Consider the following 17310-nt stretch of genomic DNA (forward strand, 5'->3'; position numbering starts at 1 on the left):
GGGCCCAAGCCACACAACTGTGGGGTCACTTGGGCTCAGGGGTGGAGGGCATGTGGTGTGGGGACAGTGGATGGCCTGCCTGACTGACCCATCCTTTCTTGTCTTCCCTGCAGCGGGACCGAGCACAAGACCCTCGACTCCAGCAGCAGCGGCACCCCCAGCTGGCCAACCCCGGAGGCACAGGCTCCGACAGAGGGACCAGCTGCTTCGCCGGCACGTAACGCCGTGGAGGCAATCCAGGCCTCCATCACTGAGCGGGTGCAGGGGGACCTGCAGTGGCTGTAGGAGGGCTGGGCTGCCTTCCTGGTCGAGTGCTGAGGGATGCGCGCCACTATGGACACGCTGACAGCACATGTTGTGCATGCCATTCATTATGGCATGGGCGGAGCCCAGGCCCCCACCATCCCTCCCATAGCACAGCCCATGCCCCCTCCTATCCCTGTTCCTATCCCAGCTCCTGCCCCTGTTCCTGCCCCTCCTCCTATCCCAGCTCCTGCCCCTGTTCCTGCCCCTCCTCCTATCCCAGCTCCTGCCCCTGCCCCTGCTCCTGCTCCTGAGCCTGCCCACCTCCCCGGCCACCTCTGCGTGCAGCCTGCCCCGACGCGGTCTGCCCAGCGTGGGCAGGCCGGCCCCCAGAGGAGCACTCGCAGGGGCCGCCCGTCCCAGTAACTGCCCACCCATCCTGTCCCAGTTGAAAGTCTCCCCCCCCGTCCCAGTTGAAGGTCTCCCCCCCCCCTTGTAAATAAACAGTTCTCTATTTTGCTGTTCATTCCTGTGTTGGTAATTGTGTAACTCTAGTTAGTGTAAGAAATGATGTGGGATGCCAAGTAGCCACTTAACTTTAACATGGTTGCAAACTGTGGACAACAAAATCTGTACTCTATCACTGGGGGGGCCCTTCTTAAGTGGTCAGTGGTTTGTGGTGCATAAATAAATACTGAGACTTTTCAGTAAAATGTAAACCACAAACTATATTTACATAGCTAACAAACTATATTTACATAGCTAACAAGAACGGTTACAAGATGCACACTACAGTTAAGTGATAGAAATGTAGCCGTGTTAGTCTGGGGTAGCTGAAGCAAAATGCAGGACAATGTAGCACTTTAAAGACTAACAAGATGGTTTATTAGATGATGAGCTTTCGTGGGCCAGACCCACTTCCTCAGATCAAATAGTGGAAGAAAATAGTCACAACCATATATACCAAAGGATACAATTAAAAAAAAAATGAACACATATGAAATTGTTCACTTTCAGTCCTTTGGGTACGATGTCCATCTTCTTGCACTTGGATAGAAAGATGATGTCTGTCTGTATCTGTGCAAGTTTCTACAGTTAATTAAACATAGTCTAGGCTCAGGGAGGACGATTGATGGTGTTGCTGGCCACCTCAATCCTTTGGTCCTTCCGGGCCTCAGGAGAGGAACAGCCAGGAGATCCCTCGACGGAAGATGACTGGAATCAGGTATGCTGACTTCAGCCTTCCGCACGAACCCCGAATCCTCGTGGCTGTTCTTCGGGACAGGCGATGGTGGCCTAAACCCTAGCCTAAGCTAAAAAGAAAAACCCTAGCTAAGCCCGACGCACCCGACGAACAGTCTCGATGACGGCCGATGTGCTTTAACCCGATGCTTTACAATTGGGGGGGAGGTAAGGGGAAGGGGTGGGGAAGGATAGGGGCTTGTCCTACTATCGGGCTTGAGCAAACATGTCTCTGATGCGCACCGCATCCTGGTGCGCCTGGTGGACGGCAGCTGTGTCGGGCTGTTCCAAGGTCTGTGCCTCAGCTGCCATCCATGCAGGGAGGAAGGCCTCCCCACTGCGCTCCACAATGTTGTGGAGCACGCAGCACGCGACCAGGACCTCCGTTGCATTCTGCTCACCCATCTCGAGACGGGTGAGCAAGCAACGGAAGCGGGCTTTTAAACGTCCAAACGCCAGCTCCACTGGGTTTTGGGCCCGGTTGAGGCGGTCGTTGAACTGGGCCCGGTTCTGGTCCGGCTGCCCCGTGTAGGGCCGCATTAGCCAGGGCATCAGGGAGTAGGCCACGTCCCTGACGACGCAGATGGGCATAGGCACATCCCCGACAGTCAAGTCTCGCCGGGGGAAGTAGGTGCCCGCCTCCAACCTGCGAAACAGTCCAGAGTTCCAGAGGATGTGGGTGTCGTGTGCCCGGCCGGACCAGCCCCCGTAAATGTCCACGAAGTGGCCCCGGTGGTCCACGAGGGCCTGCAGAATGATGGAGCAGTACCCCTTGCGGTTCATGAAATGGCCCGCTCAATGCTCCGGGGCCCGGATGGGGATGTGGGTGGCATCCAGGGCTCCCCCGCAGTTGGGGAACCCGAGGGCAGCGAAGCCGGCCATGGTATCATCCACGTCGTGCAGGCGGATGATTCGCGGGAGCAGGATGTCGTTGATGGCGTGGACGACCTGCAGAAGGGTGCAGAGAAACACAAGGGAACGCATCACATACGGCAGGGGTGAGTGTGCGCTCCCTTGGGCCCCCCCCCTTGATTCCCTCTGTCCTCTCTCTCTCTTACACACACACACACACACATACAAACACACACCCCAGGGCCCCCCTCGCCGCACACCCCCCCCACCGGGCCTGTGCAAGGGAGGGACGGCCCAAACCCCTGGGCGACCCAGCCGGGAGTCTTGGCTGTCCCTGGGCCTGGAGTGCAGCACCCTCCCCCCCATCCCACTCCCCCACTTACCTCCATGACGATCACTCCGACGGTTGATCTTCCCACCCCGAACTGCTGGGCCACCGAGCGGTAGCTGTCCGGTGTGGCCAGCTTCCAGAGCGCGATGGCTACCATCTTCTTCACGGGGATGGGTGCCCTCAGCCGGGTGGTGGCTCTATGCAGTGCGGGGGTGAGCCAGGTGCACAGCTGCAGGAAGGTCCGCTTTCTCATCCAGAAATTCCGGATCCACTGGTGGTCGTCCCAGAGTCCGAGGACCACCCAGTCCCATCAGTCGGTGCTGCTGTCCAAACTCCTGACGGGCCTGTCTACAGTCGGGTGCTGATGCCACACGGTTGCCACAGCCTCCCTGGTGAGGCAGTCAAGGCTATCTTTGCCTCCTGGTCCATGAACAGCAGGGCACCGGCCTGCAGCACGAGCCGCAGGCACCTGTCCGACCAGGCACATGGCCACCCACGGCTCCATAGCAGACAGAGCAGGGCAGACAAAACAAAACTCACAGAAAAGCAGTTGGGGGCCAAAGGGTGGTGTCCCCAAAGCTCAGAGGGCAACCACCAAACCTGCTAAGGGTGTCAGTCCCTGGCAGTGGCCCCAAGGCACGGGAGCAGGAGACCAATGGCTGTCCAGCGAGACCCCCTTAAGCACGTGTCTGAACGGCGGTCTGGCCCCGCCCCCGGAAAGGTCTGGTGGCCTTTGCCCTCTTCAAAATGGCTCCGGGCTTCTGCTTTTCCGGAAAAGCGTGCCGCCAATGTAGACACTCCTTTTCCGGAAAAACTGAAAACAGAATAGTATTCCGTTTTAAGCATTTCTGGAAAAAGGTGCCAGTGTAGAGACAGCCCACATGTGTGAGGAAATGGGGAAAAACTTTAAATATCCAAAACCAAAGGATTAGCTGAATCTTATTAGAATATATTTTCTGTTGTTCATAGTCTTGGCCTGTCTGCTACCTTGTTAAAAAGAATAAGTGGGTTGCAGCTGTGTGTTTTCAAATAATTAGTATTGCTGCTTGGTGTGAAGGATTCAGTCAAGTTCAGCATGATGGTTGCCAATCAGTGTTGGCTTATAGCCCACTGATGTGCTGTTGCAAGTGACATTGTCAAGAGCTCATTTATTGGACCACTGCTCCTGTAAGTGATTGTCGACTAGGAGATTATATGAGGGTGTTTACAGAGACAAGGTGACTTGGGTTTCTCAGTCTTTTTGATTTCTGAGGATACTGCCAATGACCTATTAAGGCCAGTATCAGTTTGATGGTTGCTCTGTTGTTTTGAACTGATATGAGCCACATGATCTGAGAGGCCTGACTGGGTGCTGTAATTGACAACATTAACTCTCTGCTGCAATTTGCTTATTTATTTGCAGATGAATGTCTATGTTGATTAGTTTTAGGAGGAATTTGATGTCTCACATTTCGGCAAGAGGCTTTTTTCTATAGTTAATTATAGAATTATAATTGCCAATTAAGTGATAAGCCACAATGGGGCTTGTATTCCTGGGCCACTGGTGCATGCCCTAAATATGTTGTGAGGCATAAGGCCAAAGGCCATGAAGTGCATCAATGTCATTGGTATGAGCACTCTGATATGGCTTATTGCTACTGTAGGTTTTTATTTTTAAATTACATGTAAAAATAATTGAAAGACTTTGCATGGGGGGGAAGGAGGATTTTATGCAATACATAGTAGAAATGTAAGGAGAAAGAGAAAGAATAATCCTGAAGTTCTCTCTCTTCCTTCCTTCCTTCCTTCACCTGGACCCTTCCTCCATCTTTACATGAATCAAGATATTCTTTGCACTTCAGTAATGCCACTTTCAGTCTAATTCTGTTGCAGAAGTGGAAGTGCTGAGTAGCTGACAGATTTGGTTATAAAATGTCAGAAATTAAGGTAGCTGGAAGGGTCTCCTCACTCACAGAAGGCAAGTTGTATTATATTGATACGTTTTCAAACATACCCTGCTCTGTCAGATTCCTTATTTTGACATTTGTTAGTTTGTCTTTCCACAAAACATATAATATCTTCCTCAGCCATCTGTGATGGTCAGCTTCCAATTTCTTTGTTAGCCACAGTCATTGGTCAAATCTTGGCTCTGTACAATGGCATATAATATGATTTTTAGTTTGATCAGATGTTTTCATTCTATCCAAAGTGGTGTTTGTTTCCCTTCTGTGCACTATCACTTTCTCACAAGAAAATGCCTGAGTTCTTTTTCTGCCTTAGAGAATGTGAAATCCTAAATACACTAAAATCAATATAATCCCTTCAGAACTGAATAGATGGTATCATTTCTATTACAAGGTTAACTCTTTATGTCTAGATTATGTTAGATGCATTCTTATTCTCTTTCTTATTGGACTAGAGTGGCAGAGTGCCAGTTTGTGTATTATTAAAATATCCAGGAACCTGATTTGGGACCCAAGTCTAATAGAAATTACCAAGAAAGATTAGTTCCTTTCTAAAACCTTGTGTCAAACATTCAAGGTTGCCCTGCTCTGTTGGATTTTGAAATATCACAGCATGTTGAAATTAATGGTGTCTCACATAGTTTCACTGATTTTGACAAGGCTAGAGTATTCTCATCCTCAAGAAGAACAGTCAAATCAGCATCTGTTAGTCTAACTGTGCAGACTAAGAAGAGAAGACTAGCAGTTCATATATACTGAATAGCAGCACCACAAATGCTTTAGTTTATGTTTTTCTTTTGCTGTTAAAACAACCTTTGGAGTTAAAACATATATCCTATTTCTTAAAATACTATTAACAGAAGAAAAGATGAGAAGTGTCTAATTATATAAGCCCCTTCATGTTCATATTAGCCTTGATCCAAAGGCCAGAAAAGTCAGAAGAAAAATTCCAACTGATTTTAATGGGTTTTTCATCAGGCCCACTGGTTATATAAATATTTTGCTCTAAAAATACTTCTAAAAATCTACTTTCCTCCTATGCTCATATCTTTCTCTACAGATCTCCACATTAACACAGCCTGGTATCTCCCTTACACAATGTTTCTCAAAGTGAGCCCAGGCCCTCTTTGAGAAAGCTGCTAACAGGCCACTCACATTTGTTTACCTACTGACTCTGCAGCCACAGAGCGTCCTGTCTTCCATTGGCTCTGGTTCACCTTTTGCAGCCAAGGGGAGCTGCAAGGCACTGTGGCTGCAGAGCTGTTAAGTAAATACAGTAAACTGGAACAGCCCATTAGCAGCTTTCTCAAAGTTGGCCTACAGCTCACTTTGAGAAACACTGCCCTAACATTCTCTAGAATAGAAGTGAAAGATAAACAGCACCTCAGATATTTTGTTAAAAATACTGGCTTTTCCCTTTCCCTCTCTCTTTTCTGTCAGCCTTCTAACTATCAGCTCCCTACTCTGATTTTTTTTATCGTATTCCCTAGTTTATTTTTGACTTCTTATTCACAGCTACAATTAGTCACATATAAGAAAGTGCTCATTCATTTTAGGTGACAAATTCGAGGAACTGTCTCAGATTGAGGTGTCAGTAGAAGAGGTTTTGGAACAAATTGATAAACTTAACAGTAACAAGTCACCAGGACCAGATGGCATTCACCCAAGAGTTCTGAAGGAACTCAAATGTGAAACTGCAGAATAACTAATTTTGGTTTGTAACCTATCCTTTCAGTCATCTTCTGTACCTAATGACCAGAGGATAGCTAATGTGATGCTATTTTTAAAAAGGGCTCCAGGGGTCATCCTGGCAATTACAGACTGGTAAATCTAGTTTCAGTACCAGGTAAAATGGTTGAAACAATATTTAAGAACAGAATTTTTAGACACATAGATGAACATAATTTGTTGGGGGAAAAGTCAACCTGGATTCTGTAAAGGGAAAGCTTTCTTACCAGGCTACAAGAGTTATTTGAGGGGTTCAGTAACAGTGTTCCTTCTAACCTGTGTGGCAGCATAGCTTCACAGGTGATTAATCAGCCCTGCTCAGTCACAGGCTCAGGCCTCTGTGCAGGAAGCTGATTGACTGAGCAGGGCTGATTAATCACCTGTGAAGATAGTTAAGTCCAAAGTAGACTGTGAAGAACTTCAAAAAGATCTCAGAAAAGTAGGTAACTGGGAAACAAAATGGCAGAGGAATTTTACTGTTGACAAATGCAAAGTAATGTATATTAGAAAACATAATCCCAACTATATGTATAAAATGATGGGGGACTACATTAGCTGTGACCAATCAAGAGACAGATCTTGGAGTCATTGTGGTTAGGTCTCTGAAAACATTCACTCAATATGCAGTAGCAGTCAAAAAATCAAACAGAATGTTAGGAATCATTACTAATCTTTCCTCATTTGGCAGAGTCAGATTAGAAAAAACAAGATTAAGGAGGGATATGATTGCAGTTTGAAATCATGACTGGTGTGGAGAAAGTAAATAAGGAAAATTATGTCCTTGTTCTCATAACACAAGAAGTAGGGGTTACCAAATGAAATTAATATATAGCAGGTTTAAAACAAACAAGACAAATGTTATCACAACACATAGTCAATGTGTAGAACTTCTTGCCAGAGGATATTGTGAAGGACAGGTCTTTAACAGGGTTTAAAAAAGAGCTAGAAAAATTAACGGAGGATAGCTCCATATATGGCTCTTAGCCAGCATGGAGAATTGTGTCCCTAGCTTCTGTTTGTCAGAAGCTGGGCATGGGCCACAGGGGATGCATCATTTGATGACTACCTGTTCTATTCATTCCCACTGGGACACCTGGCACTGGCCACTGTCAGAAGACAGGATACTGGGCTAGATGGACCTTTGGAAGTTATATATAGAGGAACTTTGGAAGACAGATGCAAGAACAGAATGCCATTTTGGCAACTATCACCTGAGCAGATCTTGAAATCACAAAGTAATGGGTCCTTCAGGCAAAGGGGTTGATGTCTCTGAGAACTGAATATTTATTGGTGAGAACATCTTAGGCAAAGTTTGTAATTTGCTGAAATTAAGTTCTAACCTTAGAAGACTATTTTTGCTATTGTTTACCTGTAATTTTCTATCTTTTCCTCTTATTGTTGGTATCACTTAAATCTATGCCTTTTGGATTAATAAGATTGTTCTTCTTTGAGTAATAACCAACACATTACTGAGAGTTTAATAAGTATTTGGCAAATCACAGTTAAATTAATGAGCTGATGTTTACTCTCTACATAAAGGAACAATAAACTTAACTTCTGTTAGCATTTCTGGAGATGGTGACTACTACAGGAGAAAGTTTTGAGGAAATGGGGTACTGTGGGTATTCCTGTACAAGGAAGGTGGCATATGACTTGCATACTTATGTGAGCCATAGAAGTACAGCATTTAAGACACCTAAAGGTGCAGGGCAGGTGATGATATAACCCCTTACTGATTTGGAGTGAACCTCAGAACTGTGAAGCTTATGCAAATCAGTGTATCTCCATTAACTTCACAGTAGCTATGTCAGTTTATACCAGTTAAGGATCTAGTCCATGGAATGTTTCTATATATGTGTGTTTTGGCGAAGCAAAGGCTTGAGAGGGGACACATGCAGGGAATGGGGTATGTGTGTCTGTATTTGGGAATTGCTCACTAAAGTTCTGATGGTACAAGGTGCTCCATGCAGATGAATCTCAGTGTCCAAGTTGGGCCCTATTCATACCAGTAGGCTCAGACTCCACCTCTGTGGAACCCATTGTTGGATTGGGACCTACACATGTGTCTTCATGACAGAGTTATCCTGGGCTGTTTCTTGGGTATTAGCCCAATTTCCTCTACTGTCCTCACACAAAAGCATTTTATCTCACTTTGCAGGGGTATTTTTACACTACAGCGCTAATTCGAACTAACTTAGTTCGAATTAGTTAATTCGAACGAAGCTAATTCGAACTAACGCATCCAGACTAAAAAACGAGTTCGAATTAGCGTTTTCCTAATTCAAACGAGCACGTCCACACAGAGTGGACCCTGAACCGGGGTTAAGGATGGCCGGAAGCAGTGCCGTCAGGGCATCAGATGAGGAGTTAGAGCGTGGATCTGCTGTCTCAGGCTAGCCGAGGGCTGTGCTTAAAGGGACCCGACCCCCACCCCAGACAGACAATTCTCAGGGGTGCCCCGCTTGCAAAGCAGTGCTGACTTGGATTGCCCGGAGTACCCACACTGGGCACATCATAGCACTCGGCCATCAGACCGGCTGCACTTGCCGCAGGCTGCCATCTGGGGAGAGGGGGCAATTGGGGGGCTGCAGGAGAGCTTCCACCCCCAGAAGCCCACAGAGCCAGCCCAGTCCTCCCCATCGGGGGCTTGTAACCCATTCCTCCCTCACCTCCTTCCACTTACCCTTCCCTAGCCCCCCTTCCGGATGTACAAAATAAAGGACAATTGTGTTCAAAAATAGAATCTCTCTTTATTGAACAAAACTGGGGAAGACTGGGAAAAGGAGGTGGGAGAGGGGAAGAGAGAGGGTGGGAGAGGGGAGGGCAACTACAATGATGAGGGGTTTGGAACAGGTCCCATATGAAGAGAGGCTAAACAGACTGGGACTTTTCAGCTTAGAAAAGAGGAGACTGAGGGGGGATAGGATAGAGGTCTATAAAAGCATGAGTGGGGTGGAGAGGGTGCATCAAGAAAAGTTCTTCATTAGTTCCCATAATAGAAGGTCTAGAGGACACCAAAGGAAGGGAATGGGTAGCAGGCTTCAAACTAGTAACAGAAAGTCGTTCTTCACAAAGCAAAGAGTCAACCTGTGGAACTCCTTGCTGCAGGAGTCTGTGAAGGCTAGAACTAGAACAGAGTTTAAAGAGAAGTGAGATAAAGTGATGGAGGTTGGGTCCATGGAGTGGTATTAGCCAGGGGGTAGGAGAGGTGTCCCTGCCCAAAGTTTGTGGAAGGCTGGAGAGGGATGGCACGAGACAAATGGCTTGGTCACTGTCTTTGGTCCATCCCCTCCAGGGTCCCTAGGGTTGGCCACTGTCGGCAGACAGGCTACTGGGCTAGACGGACCTTTGGTCTGACCCAGTACGGCCATTGTAAGCTCAGGGCTCAGGGTCGGGGGTCTCAGTGGACCCCCTTGATTTTCATGCACACCTGCTCCTGGGTGGCCAGGCTGGCAGCTCTCCTGCCCTCGATGGCCACTTTCCTGTGCCTAGTGCAGAGGTCATGGACGAGGTCCACGATGTCCGCACTAGACCAGGCGGTGCCCGCCTCTTGCGGTCCCAGGCAAGCTCCCGGGAGCCGCCAGCCTGGTCCCGGGAAGAGGGGGAGGGCTGGGGGGCATCGGGTGGGTGGCTCGAGCCGTGCCAGGTGCAGGGTCTGCTGGCTGGGTGCTGGCAGGCTTGCACCTGGCACGGGCATTGTAGCCAGCCCGTGCCCCTTTAAGGGGTCCGGGGCCAGGAGGGCGGCAGTAGAGTTTCCCTGGTGTTGGCCAGAGTGGCCACCAGGGAAAGCTGGGGAGGGCTAGCCTCCCACTAGTTCGAATTAAGGGGCTACACACCCCTTAATTCAAACTAGTAAGTTCGAACTAGGCTTAGCCCTTGTAGAATGAGGTTTACCTAGTTCGAACTAAGCGCTCCGCTAGTTCAAATTAAGTTCGAAGTAGCGGAGCGCTTGTGTAGCGTCTATCAAAGTTAATTCGAACTAACATCCGTTAGTTCGAATTAACTTTGTAGTGTAGACATACCCAAAGTGAGTTAAGCCCAGGTTAGTTTATTCAGCTGTGGGTGTAGGTTAGAGCTTTGCTTCTGCTTTACCTTGGGCTAGCACCTATCTACACTGTAGTGAAGAGAAAGAACGTATCGGCACAAAGGACTGTGGGAAATGCCCCCAGTCATAAGAGGAGTGCAGAAACAGTGATGTCATAGTAAATTGAATATTGTCTGCTCACACCTGGGTTAGGCTTCCCTTGCTGCCAATATTCAGCTTTAGAGGGAAGACCCAACTTAAAGGTCCATATTTTCACCCATCAATGCCAGTAAGGATGTAGTTAGAATTGCCAAATTCCCAACTGGACACCATGCACTGCAAAGGCCATTCGATTGGGAAAGTAGGTGGCCCTTGTAGCCACAGATTTCAACTGGAGCAAGATTAGCCCTCAAAACCAGGGAAAAGAGTGTGATGGATAACTATTCATCAAAACCTAATTTATTATAAAATTTCCATGTTTAGAGGTAATTGCAGTCTGTAAATGATGTTCAAACATTGTCAGGAAGGGGGCATTTATCAACCACAATCTTTTCCCTGACAGAAATGGTGAAAGTGAATTTGTATACTGTATAATACACTTCCGAAAAGGACACATTGCAGCAAAGAAACAGATGGTCAGAACCTGGTAGGTGAGCACTACTGTGAAAATGTCATCTGTGCCAGTGTAACAAAAAGAAAAAAGAACGCTCCATGAGAAGTGCAGTGGTGCATGCAGAGGCATGGTAAAACCTTCACTTGAGAATCAGTCTGTGCATTTTGGAACTTGGGCTCTTTTTGAAATGAGAGCCCATTTCAGACTACCTTTACTTCTGAATAACATTTTTCACATATTGCAGGACTTACAGGGATTAAACACTGCCTTACAAGCATAGGCTTAAGGAGGGTAACAAAGGTTATTTACCACATTTTCATGAAGTGGCAGAAAGGTGCTGTGCTTAGTATGCATTTTAAATTATTTTATTTTATGTTGTCTAAGCCCTGGACTACGCTAAGACTTTATTTTGAAATAACCCTCACTAACGTAAAATTTATAAGTGGCAAGTCCACACTACCAAGCCCATTATTTTGAAATAACAGACTGCTTAATTAAAAATCTTTTTGTCAGGAATAACGCTAATTCCAAAATAGTTATTTTGAAATAACTGTAGTATGGATGCTCCACTGCAGCTATTTTGAAATAATTACTCCCCTGAGTAATTTGAACTAATTACTCTCCTGTGCTTTGTGGGGCTCTAAGTCCAATGTAGCACATCCACATTAACAGAGCCTGCCTTGGACCAATTTTGAGGCTTCCTCATAGCGTGCACATGCTAATTCGAATTTGTTGAATTGGGAGTTAGGTCAAATTTAGTAATTTCAAAATAATTTCCTAGTGTAGACATGGCCGTAATGACTAAAGGACAAAATTATTTTGTAGTAAATTGATGAATAGCCATGACCAACATTTTATGTCCTACTGAAATAAGTCATCAGTTTATAAAATATCCTCAGTGTCTAATATGCGATCTTTTCACTGCCTTAGCTAATATTCCATAAATTAAAACTCAGCCTAGCCTCTGACTTTCTCTGAAAATATCTGAACACTTTGCAGGCTACTTTAAGTTAGAGTCCAGTTGGTCTTTGAATGTTAAGTTACATGGACTTCAAAATGGTAGTGGATGATACCAACAGGTGATTATTTAGATTTCCTCTTTTTAACATTGTTATTGCCTTTAGGACTAAGCACAACAGGGGGAGACTGACAATGAGGAAGTGGGTGCTATATGTTTAGGAAAGTACTGCAAAATCAGACTCTTTCCTGCTCTGCGAAACACATCCACTTTTTCATAGCTTGGTATCTTAAGATGTTTTGGAAGATCTATGAATACTTGATGAAAATAGTGAAGGTATCATGAACTGCTCCTTTTCTTTAAGTGGTATGCAGATTTTAATTGATGTTCAAATCTTTTTTGTTGATTTAAAAAACAGTATCTCTTTGCTTGACTTTCATTTGCTTGTATTATATACTTAAGTGCAGTGCTTTTTTTGTTAAAAAAAAAAAAATGGTGCCGGTGCTCCAGGGGAAAAATTGTTGAGCTCTGACTGGAGGGTTGGTGATGAGGTGTACACTCTAGACAAGGCCTGAATGGTGGCAGGTGGGCCAATTAATTACTCAAGTTGCATCTGGAGGAAGGGCCAGGGAGCAATGAGGACTAATTCAGCTGGACAGGAATAGGAGTAGCCTATATATAGCCCAGAAGCAGTGAGCAGAAGGGGATTACAGAAGAAGAGACTGCAATTAGACACATTAGTACTATGCACAATTGGTTGGCAATGTGCAACATCACTACCATGGCGAGCATTGACTCACAGAACAATGCACTATGGGTAGTGATTCCACAGTCCCTGCTGCCCATTTGAATTCTGGGCTAGGCTCCCAATGTATCACAGGTGGTTTGGGGGTACATGTCCTCAGTCTCCCATGATGCATTTACCTCCCTCCTCTTTGCCACCTTGAAAGAAATGGCAAATAATCATTCTGTGACTTTATTTTCTGGGTTATCTATGCAGACATCATAACACTGTAAACATGAACCCTGCTCAGCTGTACATTGCTGTTGTGAGTATTGCAAATACCTCACGCATTATCCTGCAGTATGTACAGAGTATAGCCAGGAACTGCCAGGGCAAGGAAGAAAGTGAGGAGGCCACCTACATAGACCAGCTGGAAACCATTGAATAAAGCAATTGGCATATGCTGGTGCCATCTGGGCATGTTGACACAGTGGAATGCTGATTCTGGTCCCAGGAAACAAGTATAGGCTGATGGGGACAGCATAGTGATAGTTCCATGGGAGCTTGCAATGCCAGATTGCTACTGGTCAGTTGGGAAGCAATTCTGAATGGTAAAATCTATTCTGGGGGACTGCTATGATCCAAGTAGCCAGCCAGTAATCCTTCTTCTAGGAAAGCTAATGACTCTGGGGAATGTGTAAGACATAGTGGATGGCTTCATTATGATGGGGTTCCCTAACTGTAATGGGGCAATAGATGGAATACATATTCTTATCTTGGCTCCAGAGAACCATGCCAAAGAGTACATAAAACACAAGGGGTTCTTCTCAATGGTGTTGCAGGCACTGGTGGATCATAAGGGCTGTTTCACCAACACCAATGTGGTATGGTCAGGAAAGGTGTATGTCACGCTCATCTTTAGGAACTCTGGTCTCTTCAGAAAGTTGCAAGAAGGAACTTTCTCCTGGAAAATTACTGTTGGAGACGTTGAAAAGCCAATAGGTTTCCTTGGACTCCCAGCCTGTCCCTTGCTCCTGTAGCTCATGAAGCCATACACAGGCACCCTGGACAACAGTGAGGAGCAGTTAAACTATAGGCTGAGCAAGTGCAGAATGGTGGTAGAATGTGCCTTTGAAAATTTAAAAGGGCATTGGCACAACTTACTGACTAGTTAGACCTCAGTGAAAGCCACATTCCCACTGTTGTTGCTGCTTGCTGTGTACTCCATATCTGGGAAAATAAAAGGGAAAGTTTCTTCAGGTGGTGGAAGGTTGAGGCAGACTAGTTATGAGCAGCTGGACAGCAGAGTAATAAGAAAAGCACGCTGAGGCGCTTTGTTATCACAGAGTCAAGGAAAACTTGTTTCATGAATGACCAGCTACTGATGTGACATGTATGTGTGGTGTTCTCCCCGCTCCCTCTACCCCCAACCACAGTTGGCACAGTGAATAAAGATCCTGTTGTTCTGGATCTATGGATTTTTATTTACGCTAAGAAATACTGGACACAGGCACCACTGAATAGTAAAAGAAACATGAGTGTAATAAGAGTCTGATACATAGCTGGGGGAGGAAGGATAAGGCCACATAGCTTATTACAATCACTCTGTATAGCAATCAAAGTAGTGAGAAAGACAGCCTTCAGTATGAATCATCCTGGGGCTTCCCTCTGGCTGTCCTCCCCTGCACTCTAGGAAATCTGGAAGAGGAGGATATGGAACCTGGTGAAGAAGGCAAGTGGGTTAGCAATGGGTGCAGCAGGATTCTATAGTCTAGTTACCTTTCCTGCAAGTCTACCGGACACCTCATCTGTTCTTGTGCAAAAACTTGCAGAGTATCCACACTGCATGCGTGTTCTTATGCAAGTAAATTTACAGTAAAGCATTGGAAAACAGGGCTTCTTGTGCAAGGGTTATTCTTCTCCTCATGAGGAATAAGCCCTCTTGCGCAAGAAGACAGTATGGACAGGCAACAGGGGTTTCTTGTGCAAGAAAGCACTATGGCTAAAATGGCTATCAGAGCTTTCTTGCACAAGAGAGTGTCCACACTGCCATGGATGCTCTTGCGCAAAAGCACATCTCTTCCACAAAAGCACATGGCAGTGTGGACGCACTCTTGTGGAAGACTTTTTGCACAAGAACTCTTGTGTAAAACAGTTCTTGTGCAAGAAGCCTGCAGTGTAGACGTAGCCCATGACTTTTCAAAGATAATGGCCAAAGGCTCCGCAATGACATTTGCCAACTCCTTCAGTACCCTTGGATGCATTAAATCCAGCCCCATGGATTTGTGTATGTTTAGCTTTTCTAAATAGTTCCTAACCTGTTCTTTCCCCAACAAGGGCTGTCCATGTCCTTCCCATAGTGCGTTGCCTAATGCATAAGTCTGGGAGCTGACCTCGTCTGTGAAGACAGACGCAAAGAAAGCATTGAATACTTCAGCTTTTCCCACATCATCTATCACTAAGGGTGTGTCTAGACTACAAGGCTCCATCGACAGAGCCATGTAAACTTGTTTACCCAACAGTCAATGAAGCGGGGATTTAAATAATCCCCGCTTCATTAAAATAAAAATGGCTGGCTCACAATCAGCTGATCCGGCACAGCGCGGCAGTCTAGACGTGGATCGGTCGACAAGGGAAGCCTTTGTCGACCGCTCCCTTATGCCTCGTGAAACGAGGTTTACAGGAGCGGCTGACAAAGGCTTCCCTTGTTGACCAATCCGCGTCTAGACTGCCGCGCTGTGCCAGATCAGCTGATTGTCAGCACAGCATGGTGGCCATTTTTATTTTAATGAAGCGGGGATTATTTAAATCCCCACTTCATTGACTATGTTGGGTAAATTAGTTTACATGGTTCTGTCGATGGAGCCATGAAATCTAGACACACCTTAGGTTACCTCACTCATCCACTAAGGGCCCCCATTCTCTCTCTGATCACCCTCTTATTGCTAACATGCCTATTGAAACTTTTCTTATTATCCTTCTCATCCCTTGCTAGCTGCAATTCCAGTTGTGCTTTCGCCTTCCTGATAACTCCCCTGCATTCTCGAGCAATATATTTATACTCCTTCCTAGTCATCTGTCCAAGTTTCCACTTCTTATAAGCTTCCTTTTTGTGTTTAAGCTCACCAAGGATTCCCTCGGTAAGACAATCTTATCGCCTACCATATTTGCTTTTCTTACTGTGCATTGGGATGGTTTGTTCCTGTGCCTTCAATAAGGTTTCTTTAAAATACTGCCAGCTCTCATGGACTCCTTTTCCCTTCATGTAAGCATCCCAGGGAACCCTACCCATCAGTTCTCTGAGGGAGTCAAAGTCTGCTTTTCTAAAATCCTAGGTGTGTATTTTGCTACTCTCCTTTCTTTCTTCAGCCAGGATCATGAAATCTACCATCTCATGATCACTGCTTCCCAGGTTGTCACCCACCACTTTCCCCTACTAGTTCCTCCCTGTTTGTGAGCAGCAGGTCAATCTGCACATGACCCTGGTTGGTTCCTTCAGCACTTGTACCAAGAAGTTATCCCCAACATTCTGTAAACTTTCTGGATTGTCTGTGTACTGCTATACTGGTCTCCCAACAGATGTCAAGGTGATTAAAGTCCCCCATGAGAACCAAATTGACCTAATTTGACTTATTTTGACCTAATGTAATAGTTTAGACCAGGGCTCAGGGGAAGAGAAATAAGTAGGATGCTATTCAGGTATATAGCAGTAAGAATCAGAACTGTGTAGTCCTTGATTGCTTGCTGTAGGGTCCCTGGGCTAGAACACAGTGTGGAGACCAGTCTGGGTTTCCCTATCAGCAGTGAAAGAGAAGTCTGCTTGGGCCACTGGGTTCTAGGAAACTTTGATATGCACCCCCCCTCTCCTGGAAGGAGAAACTACAGTCACCTGGCTGGAGAGCTAAGCCACTAAGAGGGAATTATTGCATTCCAAGAAAAAGATGGAACATGCACTTTCAGGAGAGGCAGAGTTAATCCCCAGCTGTGGCCACAAGTGAGCACTCTAGTTTTGAGTAGAGCATCCTATGATAGGCATATGGTGTTTGGATTTTTCCTTCTCACACATTTAGCCAAAGTGTCATTAGGAATGCAACATAGAGACCAGTTTATAAACAGTGATTGCAAGAAATGTGGTGTTGCCTTGCTTGTCCTAGTAGTGGAGCCTGCGTTTTGGTCCATTTTTCCAGTGGTGGTAGAGTATCCTGGGTGCATGAAACATATAATCAATGAAATGCTATATTTATTGCTGGGAGCAGGTTATTTCACAGCACATGGCACTGGATGGATGGAGTTAGGATTACCAGCCAAAATGACACAGCTGCCATGCTTGTGTTCACAATGGCGAGAAATTGCTAAAGAAAGTACCTTCTGAGCCAGCCATCTTGTCTTTTCTGTTTTCTTACAGTAGGAAGGCATTGAACAGGCTTTTCAAGTTCCAGGTAATATATCCCTCACTTGTCCACCTGGCACGGACAGGGCTTAGACTATTTTCCTACCAAACTTGATATTTTAGAAATTCTTTTCATGCCAGTACTCCAGCTAAGCATATGGAGTTGCTTATTCTCAGTCATAGTAGACTGTAATTTATTTGCATTAATCAGTGCTATACCTATCTCTATGTGGTATGAACAATAGAAAGGGGTAATGAGGCA

The 17310-nt window shown here is 45.9% G+C and overlaps 1 protein-coding gene across 1 annotated transcript in view; it reads left to right on the forward strand.

Moving 5' to 3' along the window:
* The window catches only part of LOC142830640 (uncharacterized), a 62861-nt gene extending 49755 nt beyond the window's left edge, over positions 1-13106 (forward strand). The window contains exon 4 of the mRNA XM_075937117.1: positions 12935-13106. Within this exon, the coding sequence (XP_075793232.1) occupies positions 12935-13106 (172 nt within the window). The remainder of the gene's footprint in view (positions 1-12934) is intronic.
* Positions 13107-17310: the final 4204 nt, after the last annotated feature.

This window comes from Pelodiscus sinensis, chromosome 9 (assembly GCF_049634645.1).
Source record: "Pelodiscus sinensis isolate JC-2024 chromosome 9, ASM4963464v1, whole genome shotgun sequence".
Lineage (NCBI taxonomy): Eukaryota > Metazoa > Chordata > Testudines > Trionychidae > Pelodiscus > Pelodiscus sinensis.